The sequence below is a fragment of the Heptranchias perlo genome, chromosome 25, assembly GCF_035084215.1.
Source record: "Heptranchias perlo isolate sHepPer1 chromosome 25, sHepPer1.hap1, whole genome shotgun sequence".
In the NCBI taxonomy this organism is placed as follows: Eukaryota; Metazoa; Chordata; class Chondrichthyes; order Hexanchiformes; family Hexanchidae; genus Heptranchias; species Heptranchias perlo.
The window spans coordinates 21540338-21561326 of record NC_090349.1 but is presented as its reverse complement, the minus strand read 5'-3'; the positions used below and the strand labels follow the sequence as shown (position 1 = coordinate 21561326).

The 20989-nt window shown below is 41.2% G+C and overlaps 1 protein-coding gene across 5 annotated transcripts in view; it reads right to left on the bottom strand.

The window, feature by feature from the left end:
- The window catches only part of nf2a (NF2, moesin-ezrin-radixin like (MERLIN) tumor suppressor a), a 139885-nt gene that overhangs the window by 14132 nt on the left and 104764 nt on the right, over positions 1–20989 (bottom strand). For all 5 annotated transcript variants that reach the window (XR_010967201.1, XM_068005728.1, XM_068005730.1 and 2 more), the window contains 4 exons: positions 14432–14554; positions 14088–14305; positions 8799–8904; positions 7677–7804 (listed from right to left, as the gene is read on the bottom strand). Coding sequence is in view for 4 of the 5 variants with exons in the window: in XM_068005728.1 (XP_067861829.1) it covers positions 7677–7804; positions 8799–8904; positions 14088–14305; positions 14432–14554 (575 nt within the window). In the remaining variant the exon portion in view is untranslated. The remainder of the gene's footprint in view (positions 1–7676; positions 7805–8798; positions 8905–14087; positions 14306–14431; positions 14555–20989) is intronic.

The window sequence follows — 20989 nt, the reverse complement described above, 5'->3', positions numbered from 1 at the left end:
TAAAACAAGGACACTGTTGATCTAGATCGGTCGCACTCTGGCTCTTGTGATATTAATTGAAGTTCTGTCTGGACAAATTCATAGGATTTTTCCTATTTGCATCCATCTGAAATGGAATCATAATGAACCACTAGTCTGAAGCATAAAATCCAAATGCTTTGGAATATCTCTCTATCTTAAAGACTCAATCAAGATAAATTGTTTGAAACATGGTATGCATTTCTGGAATTCTGTAGAAAAGGAAGATTATTAGAAAATGTTTAAAACCTCGTAATAGTACTGCCCTGAAATAATGCTGAAATCTCAGAGAACCACACTAACATATTATCTAAACTGCTAGTTTGTCATAGAGCTACATTTACTTCTACAAGCTGTAAACATACAACACATATATATTATATGTATAGCTAATGTTAAAAAATCTAAAATCATTTGTGTTGTCAAGCATATTTGGACACAGAATGCACTGTGTTTAATTGTAGGATGCTCATTTTCTTTTGTATGTCAGTGCAGAATTTCAGCACAGAACACAATTCCATTCAAAGAAGTGGATTTTAAAGTCTCTGATTTCTGGGTCAGATTTTAACCCATTCTGCAGTGGAGCAAATAACAACACATAATATCAAGACAAGATGAAAAGAGGAGCCAATCAAAATGGCATATGGCTATTTGTGGAAACAGAAGAATCCTTCAGGATCCAGATGTGTCACAGTTTTCTTGACTAGTCTGATGTGAACGGTTTTCACAGAATGTAAGCAAATGATTTATATGCCTTTTGTGATGAGTTACTAGAAGATTCAGAGTGTCACATTACTCCAACTGTGCTTTTCCAGTCCCAGTTAAGATGCTATTTGCATTCACAAATTATCACTGAGTTGCTCAGGAGGATACTGTCCTATATCAGCTCCCAAAATATCACACCAGCAACATGGAGCCAGAGACATTCTTTACCATCACTGACTTTCTACATGTCCTCGATTATATCACTGTAAACATGAATCATCCATGCAGATATAGAGATTGTGGATATATCTTATATAAATGCAAAAGCCTCCACCTATTAATATGCTGGGAGTATGTGACGCAAAAGAAATCATGGGTATGTGTGTGCTAATTTAACTGACAGCCAAATACCAGTAAATGCTCCTGCTATAAAGATCATATTTAGCTTAATCAGCATGGAAAAAATGATTCTCCTATCCTTATTGATTCTAAGCTAAATAGCAATTTTATAATAGGAGACTGCTATTTGGTTAGTAGCTAAAACATTAAACCATTTGTCTCAGAATCTGTGTAATAGTATTTTGTTTTAATGAGGGGGGCGGGAGGGGAGGTGGTGGTAATGCCGTTCTCCTCTTGGCAGGTGACGTAGAGATTACTGTTGTCCAAAGGTGTTGCTCGTGATTCCAGTGCCAAATCCCCAAACCCAAATACAGAAGAAGTATAATGAGACAAGAACAGCCATAGAGTGCATGTTTGGCATTTTTGAAATGAGAACTTGATCACAATACAACCTTAAAGGCTCGAAATATTTTGTTTTCTGTTTCATCCTACACAACACGGGAGCAATGTGTGATGTTACCATCGACCTGTCAGAAGGCAACAATGTCAGTGGAGACAAGGAAACAAGATCATGCGGCCAGAGTGATCAAGGTTAGGTGGCCACCATAATTACTTCTTGTAATGGTCACTGGACACCACTGCCACATGTATGTTCACAACATAATGTAATGGACTGAGAATATTAATATGCATATGCATGGTCTTCTTTTTGTGTACTTCCTGCGGATAAATCTCAGTTTTTGGCATGATATGATAATACATTTTAATCTCTTATTTAATCTGTTTGTATTTAAATTATATGTACATGGAAAATGTTTTACATAAAACCAGGCAATACCAAAACTGCGCCACAACATTCATTCAAAATGTGTTGACACAACTCGTGCTATGCTTCATGTCAACATCAAAGCAAATTAAAAGATTACAATTTCTTAAACCTGGGGTGGAAAAGAGATACAATAGTATTAATGTATCATGCTTTAATATAAAGTATAATTAGAGGCATAATTTTTCACAGTCGTTGCAGCAGTAATACATGCTTATTTATAAAACTATGCTGCTGTTTTGAAAGCTTTCATACAACTTATTACAAGATGTGATGGCTGAAAATTAGGACTCATTTTAATAGTAATACCAATCAAAGGCTAAAAAGGGCCAACTGGTGGTAAAAGATGAAATAGATCGATGTGAAATAAGCAGGATTCCACTGATTTCTATACATAGAACAATGGCATAGCTCCTAATAAATGCTGCAATCTGCTATAATTAGTCATGGTTTTCAACTTTTCCACAGATTAGCTGTGTTAAGTTTAGAGAATCACAGGGCCAGCTTCCCCTTCCACTGGCGGGTTAGTGGCAGGTCAGGACTTCTGCCTACCCACATGACTCTGCTGCTAACCAGATCAAGTTTCCTGCTCTGGCCCTCATTATTTATACAGGACAGGATGGCAGTAGTAAAACCATTACCTTCTGGTTTACCGCCACTGGGAGGAAGAGAAATTAAGTGATTAAAATGCTGCAGCTGATTAAAGGGGTTCACATTTTTTGACAGTGCAGCAATGAGTGAGGAAGAATCATCAATCGGGACAGGGAGTCAGTAACAGGAAGGGCTCCCATTTTTATTGATGCTTTGGTGGATGTCCTTCTAGCTGAATTAAGGTCCAGAAGAGAAGGTCTCCTGGGGACTGAGGACAAGAAGCCCCATAAGAGGCTGGTCCAGGCTTTATGGAAGGAAGTGGCAAAGGCAGTGATTGTACCATCCAGCACCCCACAAGCTGTCAAATGGTGCAGGAAGAGGTTTAATGACTTCACAAGGTTAGACAAGTGAACCCATGCACATCTGTAGGAATAATAGAGGCATGACATAGATGCTTACCTTTCACGCCCTTTTGCTTTCATTGTCTGACAGGAAACAATAATGCAGCATGCTAACTCCAAACCACTGTGAGAATTCACATTACCTGCCACAATGGGTTTGTTAGTCTTGAAGGAGATGTGTTTAAGGACAGCGTGTACTTGCAAGCCTGGTAACAACGATATCCATGCTGATATTTGGGTAATAAGAGTATCCTTGTCAGTCACATTCCTTTAATTCTGCATTTTCTCTCGTTGCAAAGGAAAAGAACTGTTACTAGAGAGGAATACCAATCTTGAAAATGTCATGTCCGCATGAGAAGCTTTACGGCTCATAGAAAGGCAAATAGGGGTGGCTGTAGGGAAATGGGGAAATAGGAGGTGAAGTGCCAAGATTAGGTTAGTAAAGGTAGGGCAAGGGGGAGCACAGATCGTTTCAGCTTTATATAGATTGTCAAAGTATAGCAGTAGCCATGCGCTCAGTCGTTATTTCTTAAAGGAGTCAAGTAAGCGTTTACACAGTTAAACAAGCTTCTGTATTTTTGAAATCCCGGGGAAAGGCTTCAAAGAATTGGCCAGCTGGTTCAATTGATCCACCAGGGCTTATCAAGGTCCCCAACTCCTGGCTCATCATCACCAACTCCATCATCGCTTCTTATCTGCCTAAGCACCAGCCTAGAGGCACCAACTGAGGAGGAGGTAGTTAGTGAGTCAGAGGATTTTCACAGGGTGAAGCAGTGAACACTAGTGTATAAGGACCTGGGAATGGAAAAGGGTGAGAGTGCTGTTCCTTCATGGAGGGTGGAGACACAACCACCCTTGGCTGAGGAGCCTAGCAATCCAGATCTCAGAGAGCAGTCTTCAAAAAAGGAATGATTCGAGAGCATTGATTTTGTGTGGACAATGGAGACAGTTTCCATGCATGTGGTTGAAATGATGCTGAGGTGGGGAGAGTTCACTGCAAGCATCTGCAGCACACTACAGGAAGTCTCTCAGGACTTGCAGGACACCCTGAAGACAGTGACAGTCAAGGAGATTTCTGTAGCAACAAGGTACCAGGAACTAAGGATACTGGAGACTTCCAGAATGGTAGCTCCGATCAATCTGAACAAGACACTTTCACAGGGCTTCCAAGACTTAACTGTGACTATTTCTAATGACAATGACCAATAGCACATCTAATTCTGTGCTCTGCACCAGTGGGCGGCAAGGAATGATAACAGATGTTGCTGTTTCTCATGATAGTGACAATGTGCCTAAACCTTTAAGGTCACCTCCAAAGCCTTCCCCTGAGGAAGCTTCAGACCTAGGACTAGCTCCCCTTGAAACTGCAAGAGTATGACAGATGGAAGCAAGTCCCTCAGAACAGTAAGAGGAGTGACACCTCAACAAGTAAGGTAGCTGGCACAATGGGCTGTCACATGGTGGTAAGAAGTAGCTGCAGTTAGAATGCAGGAAATTATTGGAACCCGTTGTTGTGGAAAGTAAAAATTGTTTGACCATACAGACATTAGAGTTCATTTCTGGGTATGTTTACAACTTAGTGAACTTGGGTGATGACGTGACAGTGTGACTTCTATAGTATGAAGACAGGTTACAGAAGCCTCTGAAAATGCACATCTTTGTTAGGTAGCTCTGGATGGGTTGATAGGGAGGAAGAACAGAAAAAGGGGGAATATTTAATTCAGTTTCTCAACTTTTATTTAGTGAAAGCACTCAGTGATAAGTTGCTGCCTTCTTTCTCTGGCTGCAGGCTGATAGCTGTCTTGTTCCACTTCTTTTCCTTTCTCTCCTGATGTGAGTACAGAGGGCTTTCTCACTCTTCTTCTTAATCATCATTATCCCCTTCAGATTCAGAAAATACTGATCCTTTCCGCATGGTAATATTAATAAGATTGCAGCAAGCAAGCAACACTGATTCTGGAAACTCTTTCTGGGTTGTATTGCAGAGCACCACCAGATTTATCCAGGCGCCTAAAGTGAGACTTCAAAATGCCTATGGCCTGCTCTACTAAAATCCTTCTAGTCCCATGGGCCTCTGTCTGCGAATGCCTTATTGGAGTGAAAAGCCATAATTAAAGAGATATCCTTGATCATCATGATAAACGCATCATGACTGCTTTTTAGGTATTGACATGCAGGATAAGGTGACTGGCATCACACACTTTCTGGACGATTACTGAATTAAAGTCTTTCTTGTTAATGAAATTGAGGGGGTTGTCAAATGGAACTTTCAATGGCACATGTGTTCTGTCAATTGCCCCTGTACCTGTGGAAAACCTGCCCAACTACAGAATTGGACTGCACACTCTCTTGGTTATTAGGCCTGTAAACTGTAAGGAGTGGGTATCTATGTATTGGAAACAAATGTCTTCTGTGATTCCTCACTCTAAGTTCCTCCAAACTAGTCTCTTCCATTTACTCATCCTTATAACATAGGAAACAAGGAATTCCCTTTGGGATATCAATTTATTCCATCCAAAAAAAAAACGCTTTCTCTGGTGTTCATTATAAATGGCATGAGAAGCCTTCAGAGAAGCTCCAGTGCAGCAAACAGCAAAAATCAATGTCCAAGAAAAGTTACACAAAGCTTCAGATATCAGAACCAAGATGGCCTCCTCAATGCTATATCAACAACAACAACAACTTGCATTTATACAGCGCCTTAAATGTAGTAAAAACCGTCCCAAGGTGCTTCACAGGAGCATATCCAATTCAGGGACAGTACTGCCAATACTGCCACTAATGTAGTACTGATGTTCTCAGAGATCGGGCTTGGGATGTTAATTGGGAACAATGGTGCAGAGATCTAGGTCATGCCCACCCACTCCCACTTAAATGTGGTGGGGTGGGCTCAGAGTGAGCAGTACTGAAGAATGGTGGTTTTGGTTCAGTAAAATTTTGCTGGCTTTTTTTTAAAGAGTGGTAGGCCATATCATGCATTTTACTTTACACAGAATTAAAATTTTACTAGTTACACTTCACTCGCATTCATAGAAATGTCCTGGAACATAGGGGTGAGGGGATTTCTGTTTTGTTTCCAAGCAGAAAACATTTCCCACTAGGATTGATTACTGCCAACATGTACGTATGATGTGAATTTCTCTTGTGAGCCATCAAAATATTGTACCAAGCAAGTATCATTTCATCCTACTTTTGTGATTTTTATCTAGGCAAAGAACTTCAGAAGTAATTGGCTAGAATGAATCCAGACACCATTAATCTTCACTAGTGCTTCCTTACTCACTGGAATAACCTTCAATTAGTAACCTTAGATAGCAATAGTCCAGAAGACATCGCAAGATTTGAACACTTTTGGTTCCTTTTTTTAATATTTTGGTCCTCATCAAGGTGAAATGTTAAAATACACTATTCTACTTTTGGCATCCAATGTCGTAAGAGCAAACCTCCCTCTGTTCTGCCCCAATGATTCGCCATAACCCCAGTCTTACAAAAGCACTTCTACTGCAGCAGTGTGTCATGTCCATTTCTCATGCCAGTTCTCCTTATGGCTAGTCTCAGGGAAATTGCCAATGACTATCAAATTCATTTTGTGCTGTGAGCCAGGTATTAGAAGTAAAAGGACAGTTTGCTAATCCATTGTGATATTGAGGCCCCTAGGTTTAAATACTTTAAGTGCAAGCAGTAATCAAAGCTTCATTTACAGTCATTTAATCAAGCATTAATTCAACTTTTCATAAACAAATTAATTCCAGCTAGCATATTTGTTAGAGCAGATTTTGCCTCTCCTATTTCTACTGAAACAATCATTTCAGTTTTGTTTAATATTTGCATTATATACAATATATTGCAGATCACCTAAAGAGCAGATGATAGAGGGAAAATCCAAGTGTACAGTATTCTTGATATGAAAATGGGATTAGAAAGTTCAGTTAGGAAGTAGATATTAAACACAAATTTTGCATTAAAATTCAGATAAAAACTTAATTGACAAGTCCTCCACAGGAAGATAAACTCTACAAAATATATACTGGATCCTTCTTTAAAGAATGCAATTAATGTGGGGCCCCTCCAACAGTTGCAATCGGGCACTCTTTCCTCTGTCAGTTAGATAGCTGAGCCAAACTGAGTCAAGGAAAAGACACTGAACTATAAATCCCAGAAGTTCCCAATTCACATAATTCAGAACGCATTCCAACATAACACAGTTATGGAAACCTTCATCATCTCATCACCAATTGCACAACCATCTCAATGGTCATATTCCACTGTCAGGGAACAGCTGGAATGTCTATCCAATGTGTTTTATCATCCATATATTCATAACCATTTCAATGCTTTTTTCATTTTTATGTCCCTGGAATATACTGTGTGTGAAATGCCATGTGATTGAATCACATATCTGAATCTTGTAAATACTAATAAAAGACTTTAACAAATACAAAAAAATAAACAACTCAGAGCATAGAATGCTGTTCGTATTTTTTCACTGTCAAATTCATGATCCGCCTAACTCAACGGGATAAATTCAGTTGATTTTACAAAACTGAAATCTCAGTTAATAGTAATTTTTGATAAAACCAAAAGATTATTTAAAATTAAAAAGTCTCCATTTACTGCCCACATTGGTATTGATGTATTTTGGTCAGTTGCCCAACTATGAAGAAAAAAGTTACCTTCTTTTTCTTTTTTAAAACAACATTTTCTTTTTTAAATCCTGATGTTTGGTACCTAATGCATTCCATACAACTCAAATTAAAGGATTTGTGGCCAACATTCAAGAAAACAGCAAAACTCACTTCTCTTTTTCTATCTCCATAGAAAGCCGTTTCATGTCAGTGTCCTTGAAATCAAACGTGAAGCTGTCAGTCTCAAAGTTAAGACTTGGGATTTCTGTTGGCATGGATGTTGTGTTTGAACTCAAAGGCTGCAAAAGAATTATAAATAAAAATGTAGTGAAAAATGAGTAAAGTCATTTTTATTCTGTTCAGTACTTTATAAAATCTCAATGTTTTATGGTGTAATACATTTACAGAACTAATGAAACAGGTGGTATGTTTGATAAGGCAAGAATCAACTTATCGAAGCAGATAGCACTGGTAGGGTTCTGATGTTGTTATACTGCAGTACCATTTGAAAGTAGTACCTAATCTGAGAATGTTGTGAGCCTGCAGCACTGAGTTATCCTGAAGTCTCCACACTGCTCTGAAATCAAGGAAAAGCAGAGCTGTGCTCACTGGAGTCTGAATTTTTCATGTTAGCTTTATAATGTGAATTTTTTAAGGTTCAGAGGACTGCTGGAAGCTTTTATATTTAAAATTAAAGCTTAACAAGTTGGCTTTGTAGAATTTGTAATTATACTACAACCAGTGTGAAGTTCCAATGACATCTAAAAAGAAAAGACTTGCATTTATATTGTGCCTATTACGACGTCAGGACGTCCTAAAGTGCTTTACAGCCAATGAAATACTTTTGAAATATAGTCCCTGTTGTAGTGTAGGAAACATGGCAACCAATGTGTACACAGCAAGGTCCCACAGTGATGTTTGTTGAGGGATAAATATGGCCAGGACAGCGGGGAGAACTCCCCTGCTCTTCTTCGAAATAGTGCCACAGGATCTGTAACTTCCACCAGAGAGGGGCCTTGTTTAACATCTCATCCGAAAGACGGCACCTCTGACAGTGCAGCACTCCTTCAGTACTGCACTGAAGTGTCAGCCGAGATTTTGTGTTCAAGTCTCTGGAGTGGGACTTGAACCCATAACCTTCTAGGTCAGAGACACTGTTTGATTTTAGTTACACTGTCTGTTTTGTGGCACTGCAAATTTGAAACCACTTTACAGCAATGCAAAATGTCTGATACAATTGCCCAAATGGAGTTAAAAGTTACATATCTACGTATTAAATGGTAAAGACAGTACTGTGTATGAAGACTTGCTGGTGATCTCAATAAGTTTTTGCTTGGCTTTTCGTTCAGACTCTCGTGCATCCTGCAAATCTTGTTTCAATTGCTCAGCCTCTTTAGCACTGTGTCAAAAGTAAAATAAAAAGCTTGAGACAAGATATTCTTCACATTACATAATGTATCTTCATTTTAGACATTTAACAGTATACCATAGAGAGTTACATAGAGTCTACAGCACAGAAACAGGCCATTTGGCCCAAATTGTCAATGCCAGGGTTTATGCTCCACACGAGCCTCTTCCCGTCCCTCTTCATCTAACCTTATCAGCATATACTTCTATTCCTTTCTCCCTCAGGTGCTTATCTAGCTTCCCCTTTAATGCATCTATGCTATTTGCCTCAACAACTCCTTGTGGTTGCACGTTCCACATTCTTATCACTCTTGGGTAAAGAGGTTTCTCCTGAATTCCCTATTGGATTTATTAGTGACTATCTTATATTTATGACCCCTAGATTTGGACACCCCCACAAGTGGAAACATTTTCTCTATGTCTACCCTATGAAACCCTTTTGTTACCTTGAAATCCTCTATCAGGTCATCCCTTAGCCTTCTCTTTTCTAGAGAAAAGAGACCCAGCCTGTTAAGCCTTTCCTGATAAGTATATTCTCTCAGTTCTGGTATCATACTTGTGAATCTTTTTTGCACCTTCTCCAATGCCTCTATATCCTTTTTATAATATGGAGACCAGAACTGCGCACAGTACTCCACGTGCGTTCTAACCAAGGTTCTAAACAAGTCTAACATAACTTCTCAGCTTTTCAATTCTATCCCTCTAGAAATGAACCCCAGCGCTTGGTTTGCTTTTTTTTAATGACCTTATTAACCTGTGTCGCTACTTGTAGTGATTTGTGTATCTGCATCCCTAGATCTTTTGCTCCTCTACCCCATTTAGACTCTTATTATCTAAGTAGTAGGTGGCCTCCTTATTCTTCCTTCCAAAATGCACCACCTCACACTTACCTATATTGAAATTCATTTGCCATTTACATACCCATTCTACAAGTTTATTAATATCTTCCTGTATTTTGCCGCATTCTTCCTTCATATTAACTACACTTCCCAATTTGGTGTCGTCTGCAAATTTTGAAATTGTACTTCCGATTCCCGAGTCCAAATCATTAAAGTAAATAGTGAACAACAGTGGTCCCAGCACCGATCCCTGTGGAACACCACTTCCCACCTTTGCTAGTCTGAGTAGCTACCCTTAACCCTTACTCCCTGTTTTTTGTTTCGTAGCTAGCTTGTTATCCATTCTGCCACCTGTCCCGTGACTCCATATGCTCTGACCTTAGTCATGAGTCTACTATGTGCTACCTTATCAAAGGCCTTTTGAAAATCTAAATATATTACATTTACTGCATTATCATTGTCTACTCTTTCTGTTACTTCTTCAAAGAATTCAATAAGGTTGGTCAAGCATGGACTTTAACATTTGAAATCCATGCTGACTATTTTTTATTATATTTTCAGTTTCTAGATATTTTCCTATTACATCTTTGAGTAATGATGTGGAGATGCCGGTGATGGACTGGGGTTGACAATTGTAAACAATTTTACAACACCAAGTTATAGTCCAGCAATTTTATTTTAAATTCACAAGCTTTCGGAGGCTTCCTCCTTCGTCAGGCTTCCTCCTTCGTCGATGTTTTTCACATCGTTCACCTGACGAAGGAGGAAGCCTCCGAAAGCTTGTGAATTTAAAATAAAATCGCTGGACTATAACTTGGTGTTGTAAAATTGTTTACAATCTTTGAGTAAAGATTCCATTATCTTTCCTTCCTCTGATGTTAAGCTAACTAGACTATATTTCCCTTTTTAAATATGGGAATAACATTATCTGTCTGCCTGTCTTCTGGTACTATTCCCTTTTCTAATGAATTTTTATATATATGTAATAGTGCCTCTGCTACCTCTTCCTTAACTTCTTTTAATATGGGCGGATGCAATCCATCCAGACCAGGGGTTTTATCCTCTCTAAGTTTGATTAGTTTATCAATTATCTCCCCCCGTTCTATCTTAAATGTCTTTATATCTTTTTTGATCTCTTCTTCTAATGTCATACCCACCTTGTTAGTCTCCCTGGTAAATACTGAGGTAAAGTAACTATTCAACATTTCTGCCATTTCACTGTCATTACCTGTGAGTTTATCTTGTACAACCCTTAGTGGCCCTATCACTACCCTGATTTTTTTTTTGTTATTTATATCTCTGTACTATTTCTTTTTATATTCCTTGATAATTTAATCTCATATTTCCTCTTTGCTTTCCTAACTGTTTTTTTGACTTCTTTCCGAACCTCTTCGTATTCCCTTTTGTCATCCTCCTTTATTGTCAAGCATATGCCTTTTTTTTAGTTTCAATTTTACCCTTATCTCTTTATTCATCCATTATTGGCTAGTTTGTTCTTGTTTTTTAGAGGAATATATTTCTCCTGAACTCCACTGATCACCGTTTTAAATATTTCCCACTGCTTTTCTATCTCTATGTCTATCAATATTTTTTTCCAGTTTATCTTCCCTAGTTCCATTCTGCTCCTCTCAAAATTAGCTTTTTTCCAATCCATTACTTTGGTCTTTGTCTTACACATGTCTTTCTCAATCATTATTATAAACATTATTATGTTTTGATCACTATTGCCTGGATGGTCCTCTACGCTTACTTCTCTCATCTGCTCTGGTTGATTTCCCATTACTAGATCCAGTCGTGATTCCTCTCTTGTTGGGCTTTTTACGTACTGGGTAAGAAAGGAGTCCTGAACACATTCCCTTTACCCCTTTCCCTACTTCTTTTTGCCAGTTTATTTGGGGGTAGTTGAAATCCCCTATGATTATTATTCTATGTCTTTTACTCATTTCATAGATTTGCCTACATAGTTCTTTCTCCAATTCCCTTCCACTATTAGGTGGTCTATAGAATATACCTATTAACATGATCGATCTCTTCTTATCCTTTGTCTCAATCCATATGGATTCTGCTACTTATGTCCCTTTTTTCTACTGACATTAAGTTATCTCTAAGTACAGCTACCCCACTCCATCCTTCTTCCTTCTCTATCCTTTCTAAAAATGTTATATCCTGCAATATTTAACTGCCAGTCCTATTCTTTACTAAGCCATGTTTCTGTTACCCTATTACATCTGGCTCCTCGCTACGAATTATTGTCTCCAATTCCCCTGTTTTGTTTTGGATGCTGTGTATATTGCTGTACAGGCAATTTCATTTGTTTCATTTGTTTTTATTAATTGTTCTGCACACTTTATTTTTAACAGTCACTTTATACTTATGTTCTATGACTGTATCTGTTCCCTGACCGTTTATAATACCCTTATTCTTTACCTTGGTCTGATCTTTACTCTCATCTCCTATTTCTTTTATCTTCAGGCTTATGTTATTTTCACCAGATCCCTCCCCCCATCTTACTAGTTTAAAGTCCTATCCACAGCCCTATTTATCCTTTCCGCTAGGACACTGGTCCCATTCCTGTTCAGGTGGAGCTCGTCACAGCGTCACAGCTCCTTCCTCTCCCAATACTAGTGCCAGTGTCCCATGAAATGGAACCCGTCCTGATATCTAGCATAAGTTAAAAACAGAAAATATCATAAAGTGAATTTGAAGACAAGATAAATATAAAAACAAATTCTTCATTAGCAATGTTACATGATAATAAAATACCGAATATACAAACTCTGATTTACACATTTTCAAAATGCATCATCAAAATAACTCTACAGATCTTGTGTAAAGATATCCTCACAGTTCACATGATCCTTTAACTAGTAACATAAGCAGTCTAATCTACAGACTTCTTCACGACTAATTTCAAATCCAATATATGATTGGTGAAAAGAAAATGTTTTTGCAAAAAAACTAGAGAGACAATGGTGTAAATTTTAACTGAGAGCCGGGAAGGGAGCCAGTGGTTGGGGGGGAGGTGGGGGGTCGGGGGACATTTCCAGGTATGAAACCCAGAAGGTAAGTGGGTGATCGCGACCTTAATGAAGCCCATCAATTTCACTTCCAGGTTTCGCGCCCGGCAGCCAGCCTGATTGACAAGCTAGCTGGCTGTCAGCCAGAAAGGCCTGCTGCAGCAGGTTGCAGCCGGGGATCAGAAGGAGGGAGGGAGGAATCATAGGCCGGGGAGAAGATCGGGGGCGGGAGGGAGAAGATCAAGGCCGGGGGGCTTGGGAGAAGATTGGGGGGAGAGGGGAACCGGCGAGAAGATCGGTTGGGGGGGGGGGGTGCAGGGAGAAGGTCGGGGGCTGATCAAGAGATCGGAGGTCGCTGGAGGTCAGGTGATGAGCCGTAGGTGGGGCCCACCATCATGGGTGGGGGGGGGGGGTCGGTGTCGGCCAATCGCTGAGGTCCTGTTGGCCAGGTGAGCTTGTTGGGCCTGGAGGAAGCACTCCTGCTCCTCCGGGCCCACAAGCAGTGCAATAAAGGCACTCACCTCCTGGATCTGGCCCTTCCTGCCTGCTTTCTGCTTTCACCTGACGTGAATGGGAAGTGATGGGAAACCCGAACAGGTAAGGTTAAATTCATTTTATTATTCCAATACACAAAATATTAAGTACCTCAAGTATCTCAATGAGGTACACTGACCTTTTAAATATCGGCCTGCCAGCTTTAAATGGGGGCAGGACTTCCTGGTGTCTGCTCTCCACACGCAGACAAATCTGCCTGGGTTAGACCCAGAAGAAGACGTGGTGGAGCCAGGATGCCATCCCGCTCTGAAAAACGAGTATTTTTACTCCCCACCTGCCCCCAACCCACCTGTTTTTGGGAGTTAAAATTTACCTCAATGTCTAACCAAATTCATCCTACTATGAAAGGTGGTACTGGGACTCAAACCAACAAACACATAAATATGAAGTGGGTGACACAACCACAAGGCTACCAGAAAATATTTATATTGGGTTTACTCTCCTTAAGTGCATGTCTAATTTTCTAGAAGGTTAAAAAACACACTGCAGCCTTCTTCATAGCTATCAAAATCTCCAATTATTCATAAGACTAGGCTCATGTCGACAGAGTGAGATACTAAGGACTGACAGTTTTCTTCCCTTTGTGGGATAACCATTTAGCCTCTAGCATCACAACCAGTGAAACAAATCAATTAGATTGGTAAACATGTTAGGAGTACTGGTCCCTGCTCTGGTTTGATCTTGCAGTTACAGAATTTGACAGTCATCCATGTGCACTGTTGTTGAATAGATCTTTGCTATCATATAATGACTGAAATGTTTACCGTCTCTCAGATTCTTCAGCCATCTTAAGCGCTAACACCTCTGCCTCCAGCACTTTCTGCTCCATCAGTCTCTTTTCTTCCTCTGTTCTTAAAGCTGCGACTTTTAATCTTTGCATCTCTTGCTCAGCCTCTGCTGCCTTCTGGGCCAATAATTGTGCCTCCTCTTCTGCAATCTGGGCTTTTTCTGCCAGTAAATCTGCAGTCTCCTCAGATCTCAGCTAATGACAGACAAATCTTCAGTTTAATTGCTGGCTACTTACACAGAATCCAAAACATCTAAGGCTCTTATAGACATTGGCATCACTTTATAAGACATCTTTGTTTCTACTAATAATGTTGGTTACCAAAGCCTCATTTGCCAGCTGTGCCTCATCCTGAAGCTGTAATAATCGGCACTCCAGTTCATCCCTTGCTCTTTCTGCAACCTCCCTGAGCTGTTTCTCCCGTGCAAGCCTTTGACGTTCCATCTGCCAAATGGTAAGGAAGAGCAGTGTTTAATGAAGCAGTCTATCAAGATCCATAATGGGCAAGTTAAGTAAAGCAATAACTATTATTCTTAAGGGAAAAAAATAAAAATTATGTTCTGTTAGTTTTTTAAATCATTTTTAGGCTTGAGTAAAATGTATGTTTAATCACATCATTTTCTGTTGAGCTACAATCACATAAAAGGACATTCATAATGTTGACTATCTTACATTTATAGCAAATGAAAATGGAACATAAACTAACAAAACAAGAGCTTTTAAAGAAATGGTTGAGAAAATGCTGAATACTATTTAAATAAAGGCAGAATAAACCTGTAAGAATAGCTGGTAGGTTTGCAGAACTATGAGGTTATCACCTAAAGATCAGCATGTCTACACCTTCTTATTATATACATGCTGTGTCCAATTAGTATCATACTTAAGTCAGAAAAAACACCACTAAACTCAGCTTATGACTGATCACTCCCAAACATCCCATTCTCACAGAATCGATCACAGTGATATTTAAGTAATAAAACTGAGGAAGCTGTACATATGAATAATAAGCAAAATTTTAAAATTATGTATTACATTATATTCTGCACAAACCAACACGTAGAGTACATACGACTGTAATCTCAATTTGAATAATTGATTTAATTTACAACATGAGCAGATGTACACAGTCCACTTTAGCATAACAATGCTTTCGTGTTCTTTGTATCATTATTATTTAGAGGGCAATAGAACTAAATGAACATGCAAGACAGCACTGCAATAAAATGCAGTATATGTATAGGCATAAATGATTCATGTCTTATACATGATGCCTAAGCGTTATATTTACTGAATCACTTAGATTGGAAATCTTATTTTAAAGTAATGCTTCTATAATTTCTCAAATGTAATTTCTATTTGGTGAAGACCAACACTACTAATTTAACTGTTGCACAATGACCAAACAATTTCTAAAGATTTAAATAGTAATTTTAAATTATTTTATACATTGAACGTTTGCATATTTTTCAGTCAAACATTTGAATCTTTAAAAATTGGTACTTTCAATGAGAACAAGTATTTGGGATATTTTACTCTTCATCTCTTCTGTTCACTGTCAAAATTAACTTAAACTGCAATTTGTCCATTAACAGCATTTGATTCCAAAAATTTCTTTGTCAAAATTAATTGATTTTCAGAAGCATCATCTGAGCTCTCCTCTGTCCTCCCCCCACCCTTAGGATTGATTAAATCACTAAACATGGTTTGCACAAAATGTAGATCCAGGCAAAAATATAAGCAATATAACCACAATTCATCCACAAAGAATATACACAAAAATTGTCAGCAAAAAAACTTCACAATATCAAACAACAATCTGGTCACTGAATTATTCTAGTTCTGGCAGAAATTAAAATGAATGAGTAACAGCCTTTACCACCATTAACAACTATTAAAGGACCTACCTGATCGCTGTCACGCCCAGCCCTCCCCACTCCGGCTCTCAGATCCCCGACTTCCAGGATTCCTGGCCCCAATTCCCATCTCCCTCCCCACCGACTCAAGGGGCACGATTTTAATAAGGCGGCGGGATGGCAGTTGTGGGGGGGGGGGGAAAGGGGTCAACGGGCACGCAGCAAACGCGAATAATAAAAACTTACCGTTCCCCACGCAATCACGATTTAATTGGTGGCCATTAATTTTGTTTCCGGGTTTGCCGTCCGAAAGCTTTGCAGTGGGCGGACTGTTCACCCCCATTACAGTCTGTCAGCTGCAGCATCTAAATTTAAAGGGCCATTGCTCCAATGGATTTTGCTGGAGCAAGGAGCAAGAAGACACAGTGGAGCAGCACAGGGGTAAAGCTGCTCCAAGATTCAGCGATGCCTCACTTGATGTGCTACTGGCCAGGGTGAGGAGGAGGAGGGAACTATTTTACCCGGTCAACAGGAGGAAGTGCCCTGCCTCTGCCACCAAAAAGGCCTGGCTCGAGGTGGCAGAGGAGATCAGGAGCAGGAGCAACATATCCCGCACTTGAGTCCAGTGCAGGAAGCGTTTCAATGACCTAACTAGGTCAGCAATAGAGAGTACATTTACTGATTCTCCTGCATTCCGTGTTGCACATCACCACCCCCCCATCCCCAACTAATTCTGCTCTGCCAAGACTACTCTATCACATCACTCCTCACACCCACTTAAGGCTCATCCTCAACCTACCTTCACTTCCTGAGTACTTCCTCACCTCCCCATTTGTGACCCTACCACTATCACTCACCCCAAATCTGATCCAATGTGATGTCTCTGTCTGATAGTCACCCTCTGATGCAATTTTTCACGGTCAGCCTCATCCAAAGCAATGCATTCATCGGCTGACCACTTCACCATCACTCACTCACACATCTGTACTTTCTCCCCTTCTAGAAGAGAGCGCAAAATGCACACCAGGGCAAGGACTGGAGGGGGCCACAACAAATAGTGGTCCTCACAGAGGCGGTGGAAGAGGCCCTGGAGATCAGCTGCAGCCTCGAGTACCAGTCCGTCGGAGACTGGCACCCCACAAACGTCTGGTGACACAACTTTAACATTCATCACACACAACATGAATTGATATTAACAATGCTTGGCACGTTGAACAACTCAGTATGTTCATTGCAACATGACACATCTGTGATGATGCTTAATATTGCCTTTTGTTCTCTTACAGGCCTTTCAACGACCGCAGTGACAGCAGAGGGCGATTCCTCAGAGGAGTTCCTGGCCTCTGAGGGCGCACCATCACATCTTAGTGAGCCATCCACCAGCGCAGATACTCACACCTCGGTGGGTTCTATTAGTCAGTTAGTTGGGTTGGCACCTAGTGAGTCACCACACACAAGTGAACATGAGCAGACACTGATGGCAGGGGCAGCTGTGGAAAGTCCGCATCGGTGGGCGCGTTCCTCTTCAGACTCTGCTCAGCTGGACGCAGGACCCCGGGGGCCATCCTTCAAAAGGAAAATGATCAAAGGACAGCAACACATTTGCGAGGTACTGGAACAGGTGCCACACACACTCTCCACAATAGCGCAGAGGGTGGAGGAGTCCAACTCCTGAGTAAAGGAATGGTGGCACAGGTATGGGAGGGAATCTCTGAGATAGTGTCTCAGGGACGTGAGGAACTATCTGAGATAGTGTCGCATGTAACTGTGGAAATGTCAGAGATAGAACGATGGAGAGAAGGCTAGCCTCCATTGAGCTTCAAGCATGGCTTACAAATGAGTCTATTCAGGCCCTAACAATGACCGTTCGGACTCAGGGTGAACAACATTTTGCCTCCGTAAACAGAGACAGAAACTTTACAACTGGGCTTCTAAGGCATCATACATGTCCTCCAAACTGTTCTCCAGCAGGATGGTAGGAGTGATGTGGGCCTGGTCCAGGAGAGGAATGATGGTGAAAGGGGACATGGAAGTGGGGATGCCACTCAAAGCACTCCCACGCCTCACCCGTTACCCCCCCTCAACCAGCACCCACAATGCTGCCTCCTCTCCAGGTGGCCGAGTCTGCCCCCGCACAGGTGCAGGTGGAGCCCGTGACCCGGGGGGCGTTGGCCAAAAGCATCTAAGTAGTCTGGGCATGAACATAAGCAATCAGCCACTACCTCTACTGCAGCCATAGGGGATGCACCACGTAGAAGTAGTAGGAAGAGAAAGGCTAAGGATTTGTGATCATAAAGGGTATGCACAAGGATGTCTGACAGACTGTCATGTTTTTCATTTATATTTGGTTTTTATTAAAGTCACATTAAATATTATCATTCTCACCACTACTGCCACGTCTTGCCCATTCTTGACTGCCTTTTGTGATAGTGTTCTTTCATGTGCTTCATCATGAAAGGCGTCATTTGATGCCACCCAATGGATGACTTTACAGTGAGTGTATGTGTAGTTGCAGGACTATTTTGTTCTGGGGTGGGGGGGGGGGAAGCTGTTGTGGGCGCTGCTCTTTCCAGGTGGTGTAAGGACTGGACTATTCTCACTGTGTGATCTTATGAGAACCGTTCACATACGAGTGATTCCCTGGCCTCACGAGCAGCCAGGTGAGCCGCTTCTCTGCCCATAGGTTCATCGTCGTCCTCCTCCTCCTCCTTCTGCTGCTGCTCCTGCTGATGCTACACCTCCTCAATGTTCATTGTAGATGTGGATGCTGGATGAAGGCATAGGGCCTCATCAACTGGTACCCCTCTCTGTTGCGCCATGTGTGCAGGACACAACACACTACTATAATGCGACCACTCTCGCTGGTGCGTATTGAAGCGCTCCCCCAGAACGATCGAGGCACCAAAATCGCATCTTCAGCAGTCCTATCGCATGTTCAATTATAGACCTGGTGGCGATGTGGCTGTCGTTGTATCGACGTTGTTGCTCACTGATGGGGTTCCTCAGAGATGTCATGAGCCAGGTGTGCAGGGGTATCCCTTGTCCCCGAGGAGCCAGCTCTTAAAGCTGTTTGGTGCGTGGAGGAGGTCCAGGATGTTGGATTTCCTCAGAATGAACGAATCATGGCAGCTGCCAGGGAATCTGGCACACACGTGAAGAAATCTTTTGCAGTGGTCACAAATGAGCTGAGCGTTGATGGAGTGATACCCCTTTTTGTCGTTGATGAACAGTCCTTGCTCATAGGGAGGTTCTCGGATTGCTATATGCGGGCAATCGATTGCACCCTGTACACGTGGAATCCCACTGCCCTCTCCGTCCGTCTGGCTGAGGTCGTCCATGGGGAAGTTGACGTACTGCGAGGCCCTGCGAAACAAACCGTCGGTGACCTATCTAATGCACTTGTGGGCAGACGACTGAGAGGCCCCGGCGATGTCACCGGCGGCACCCTGGAATGATCCAGAGGCGAAGAAGTTGAGGGCAGTTGTCACTTTAACAGCGACAGGTAATGAGATGCCGCCGGGAGCAGCTTGGCATGAAAGAGGCTGCAGATGTCTGCAACCACCTGGCGACTCACTCTCAGCCTCGGTATGCACTGCTCCTCAGAGAAGTCCAGGAAGCTGAGCCTCGGTCTGCAGACCCTCTGACGAGGGTAGTGCCTCCTGCAACATCGGTCTCTCTGTTGTTCCCCTCTCTGCTCTTGTGCAGGTGCCTGAGGCGCAGCACCGTCTTGTGGAGCTTCAAGTGGCGGAAGTGCACACTGTTCCTGGCGAGGATGGTGATGTTCCTCGTCCTCAGATGTAGTGGTGAATCAGCCATCACGCTCCCCATCCTGATGGTGTCAGCTCATCCCGATTCCTCCACTCCACCACTGAAAGGCATTCTTACTGTTACTATGCTGCTGTGCTCTGGAAGTTTCCTCCTAAAACACTTTGATTTATTACCTTTCTCCCTTACTTTCCATTTATTTGATTATGTGTTTGGTCCCCCTCTTAATCTTTCTCACCTCCGACTCGGTATCTTCCTCTTGTCCTTGTAGAGTGTTCCAAGAGCTGATGGAATTAGTGGCAGATTCACTAACTGAATTGAAGATTGATTTGGCATTGGAGGGCAGGGGGTGTTGATAAAAGGGCAATGTTGTCTGTGGGCAGTGAACTGCGGTGTTCTGCAGGATACTGTTCTGAATCCTTTGCTGCTTACAATTTTCATAAACAATATGAGAGCATAAAAGGGCACTTCCTATAATACTATCAAGTTTACTGATGACACGAAACTATGTGCCCAGGTAGGCGGTGTAACAGTGACTGAAAACATTTAGCTGGATTTAGACAAATTAATGACAGATGGAATTTAATATTGATACATGTAAGTAATGCACATCATTATGGGAAACATGAAACCTGCGTACAAAATGGATGGATGCCCATCAGCAAAGATACAATTGTTATGATCCCATGGGATTATTTGAAGAAGAGCAGTGAATTCTCTTTATTTCTGACCAATATTCCTTCCTCAACTGACACCACCAAATACATAAATGGTCTTTTTCATCTCATTGCGCTTTTGGGGTCTTGCGGTGACCAAAAAGTTGATGCGTTTGCCTAGATAACAGTAGTGACCGCACTTAAAACGTGATTAGATGTGCAGTGCTTTCGGACACCTCATAGATGTGATGAGGCACTATGTAAAGGCAAGTTGTTTCTTAACCATTCAATGAAGGTACCTAGTCAGTGCAAGGTTTTATTAACAATGCTGGACTACAGTGCTGAGATTGTTGAGGGCATTTTATTATGAATCAAAATAATTGCAAATTGTTGGAAAGCCCACATTTGGAATATTGTCCATCCTATCTTCAAAAAAACTTCGATACATTGAAGGGGATTCAGATAAGGTTGATTTCTGTCCTCAAACAATGTTATTGGGATAGTCTGACAGACCTGAATTTGTTCTCAATAGACAAAAGATAATTGATAGAAAACATGATCGAGGTCTTTAATATAATGAAAAGCATAGATAATGTGACTGAAAC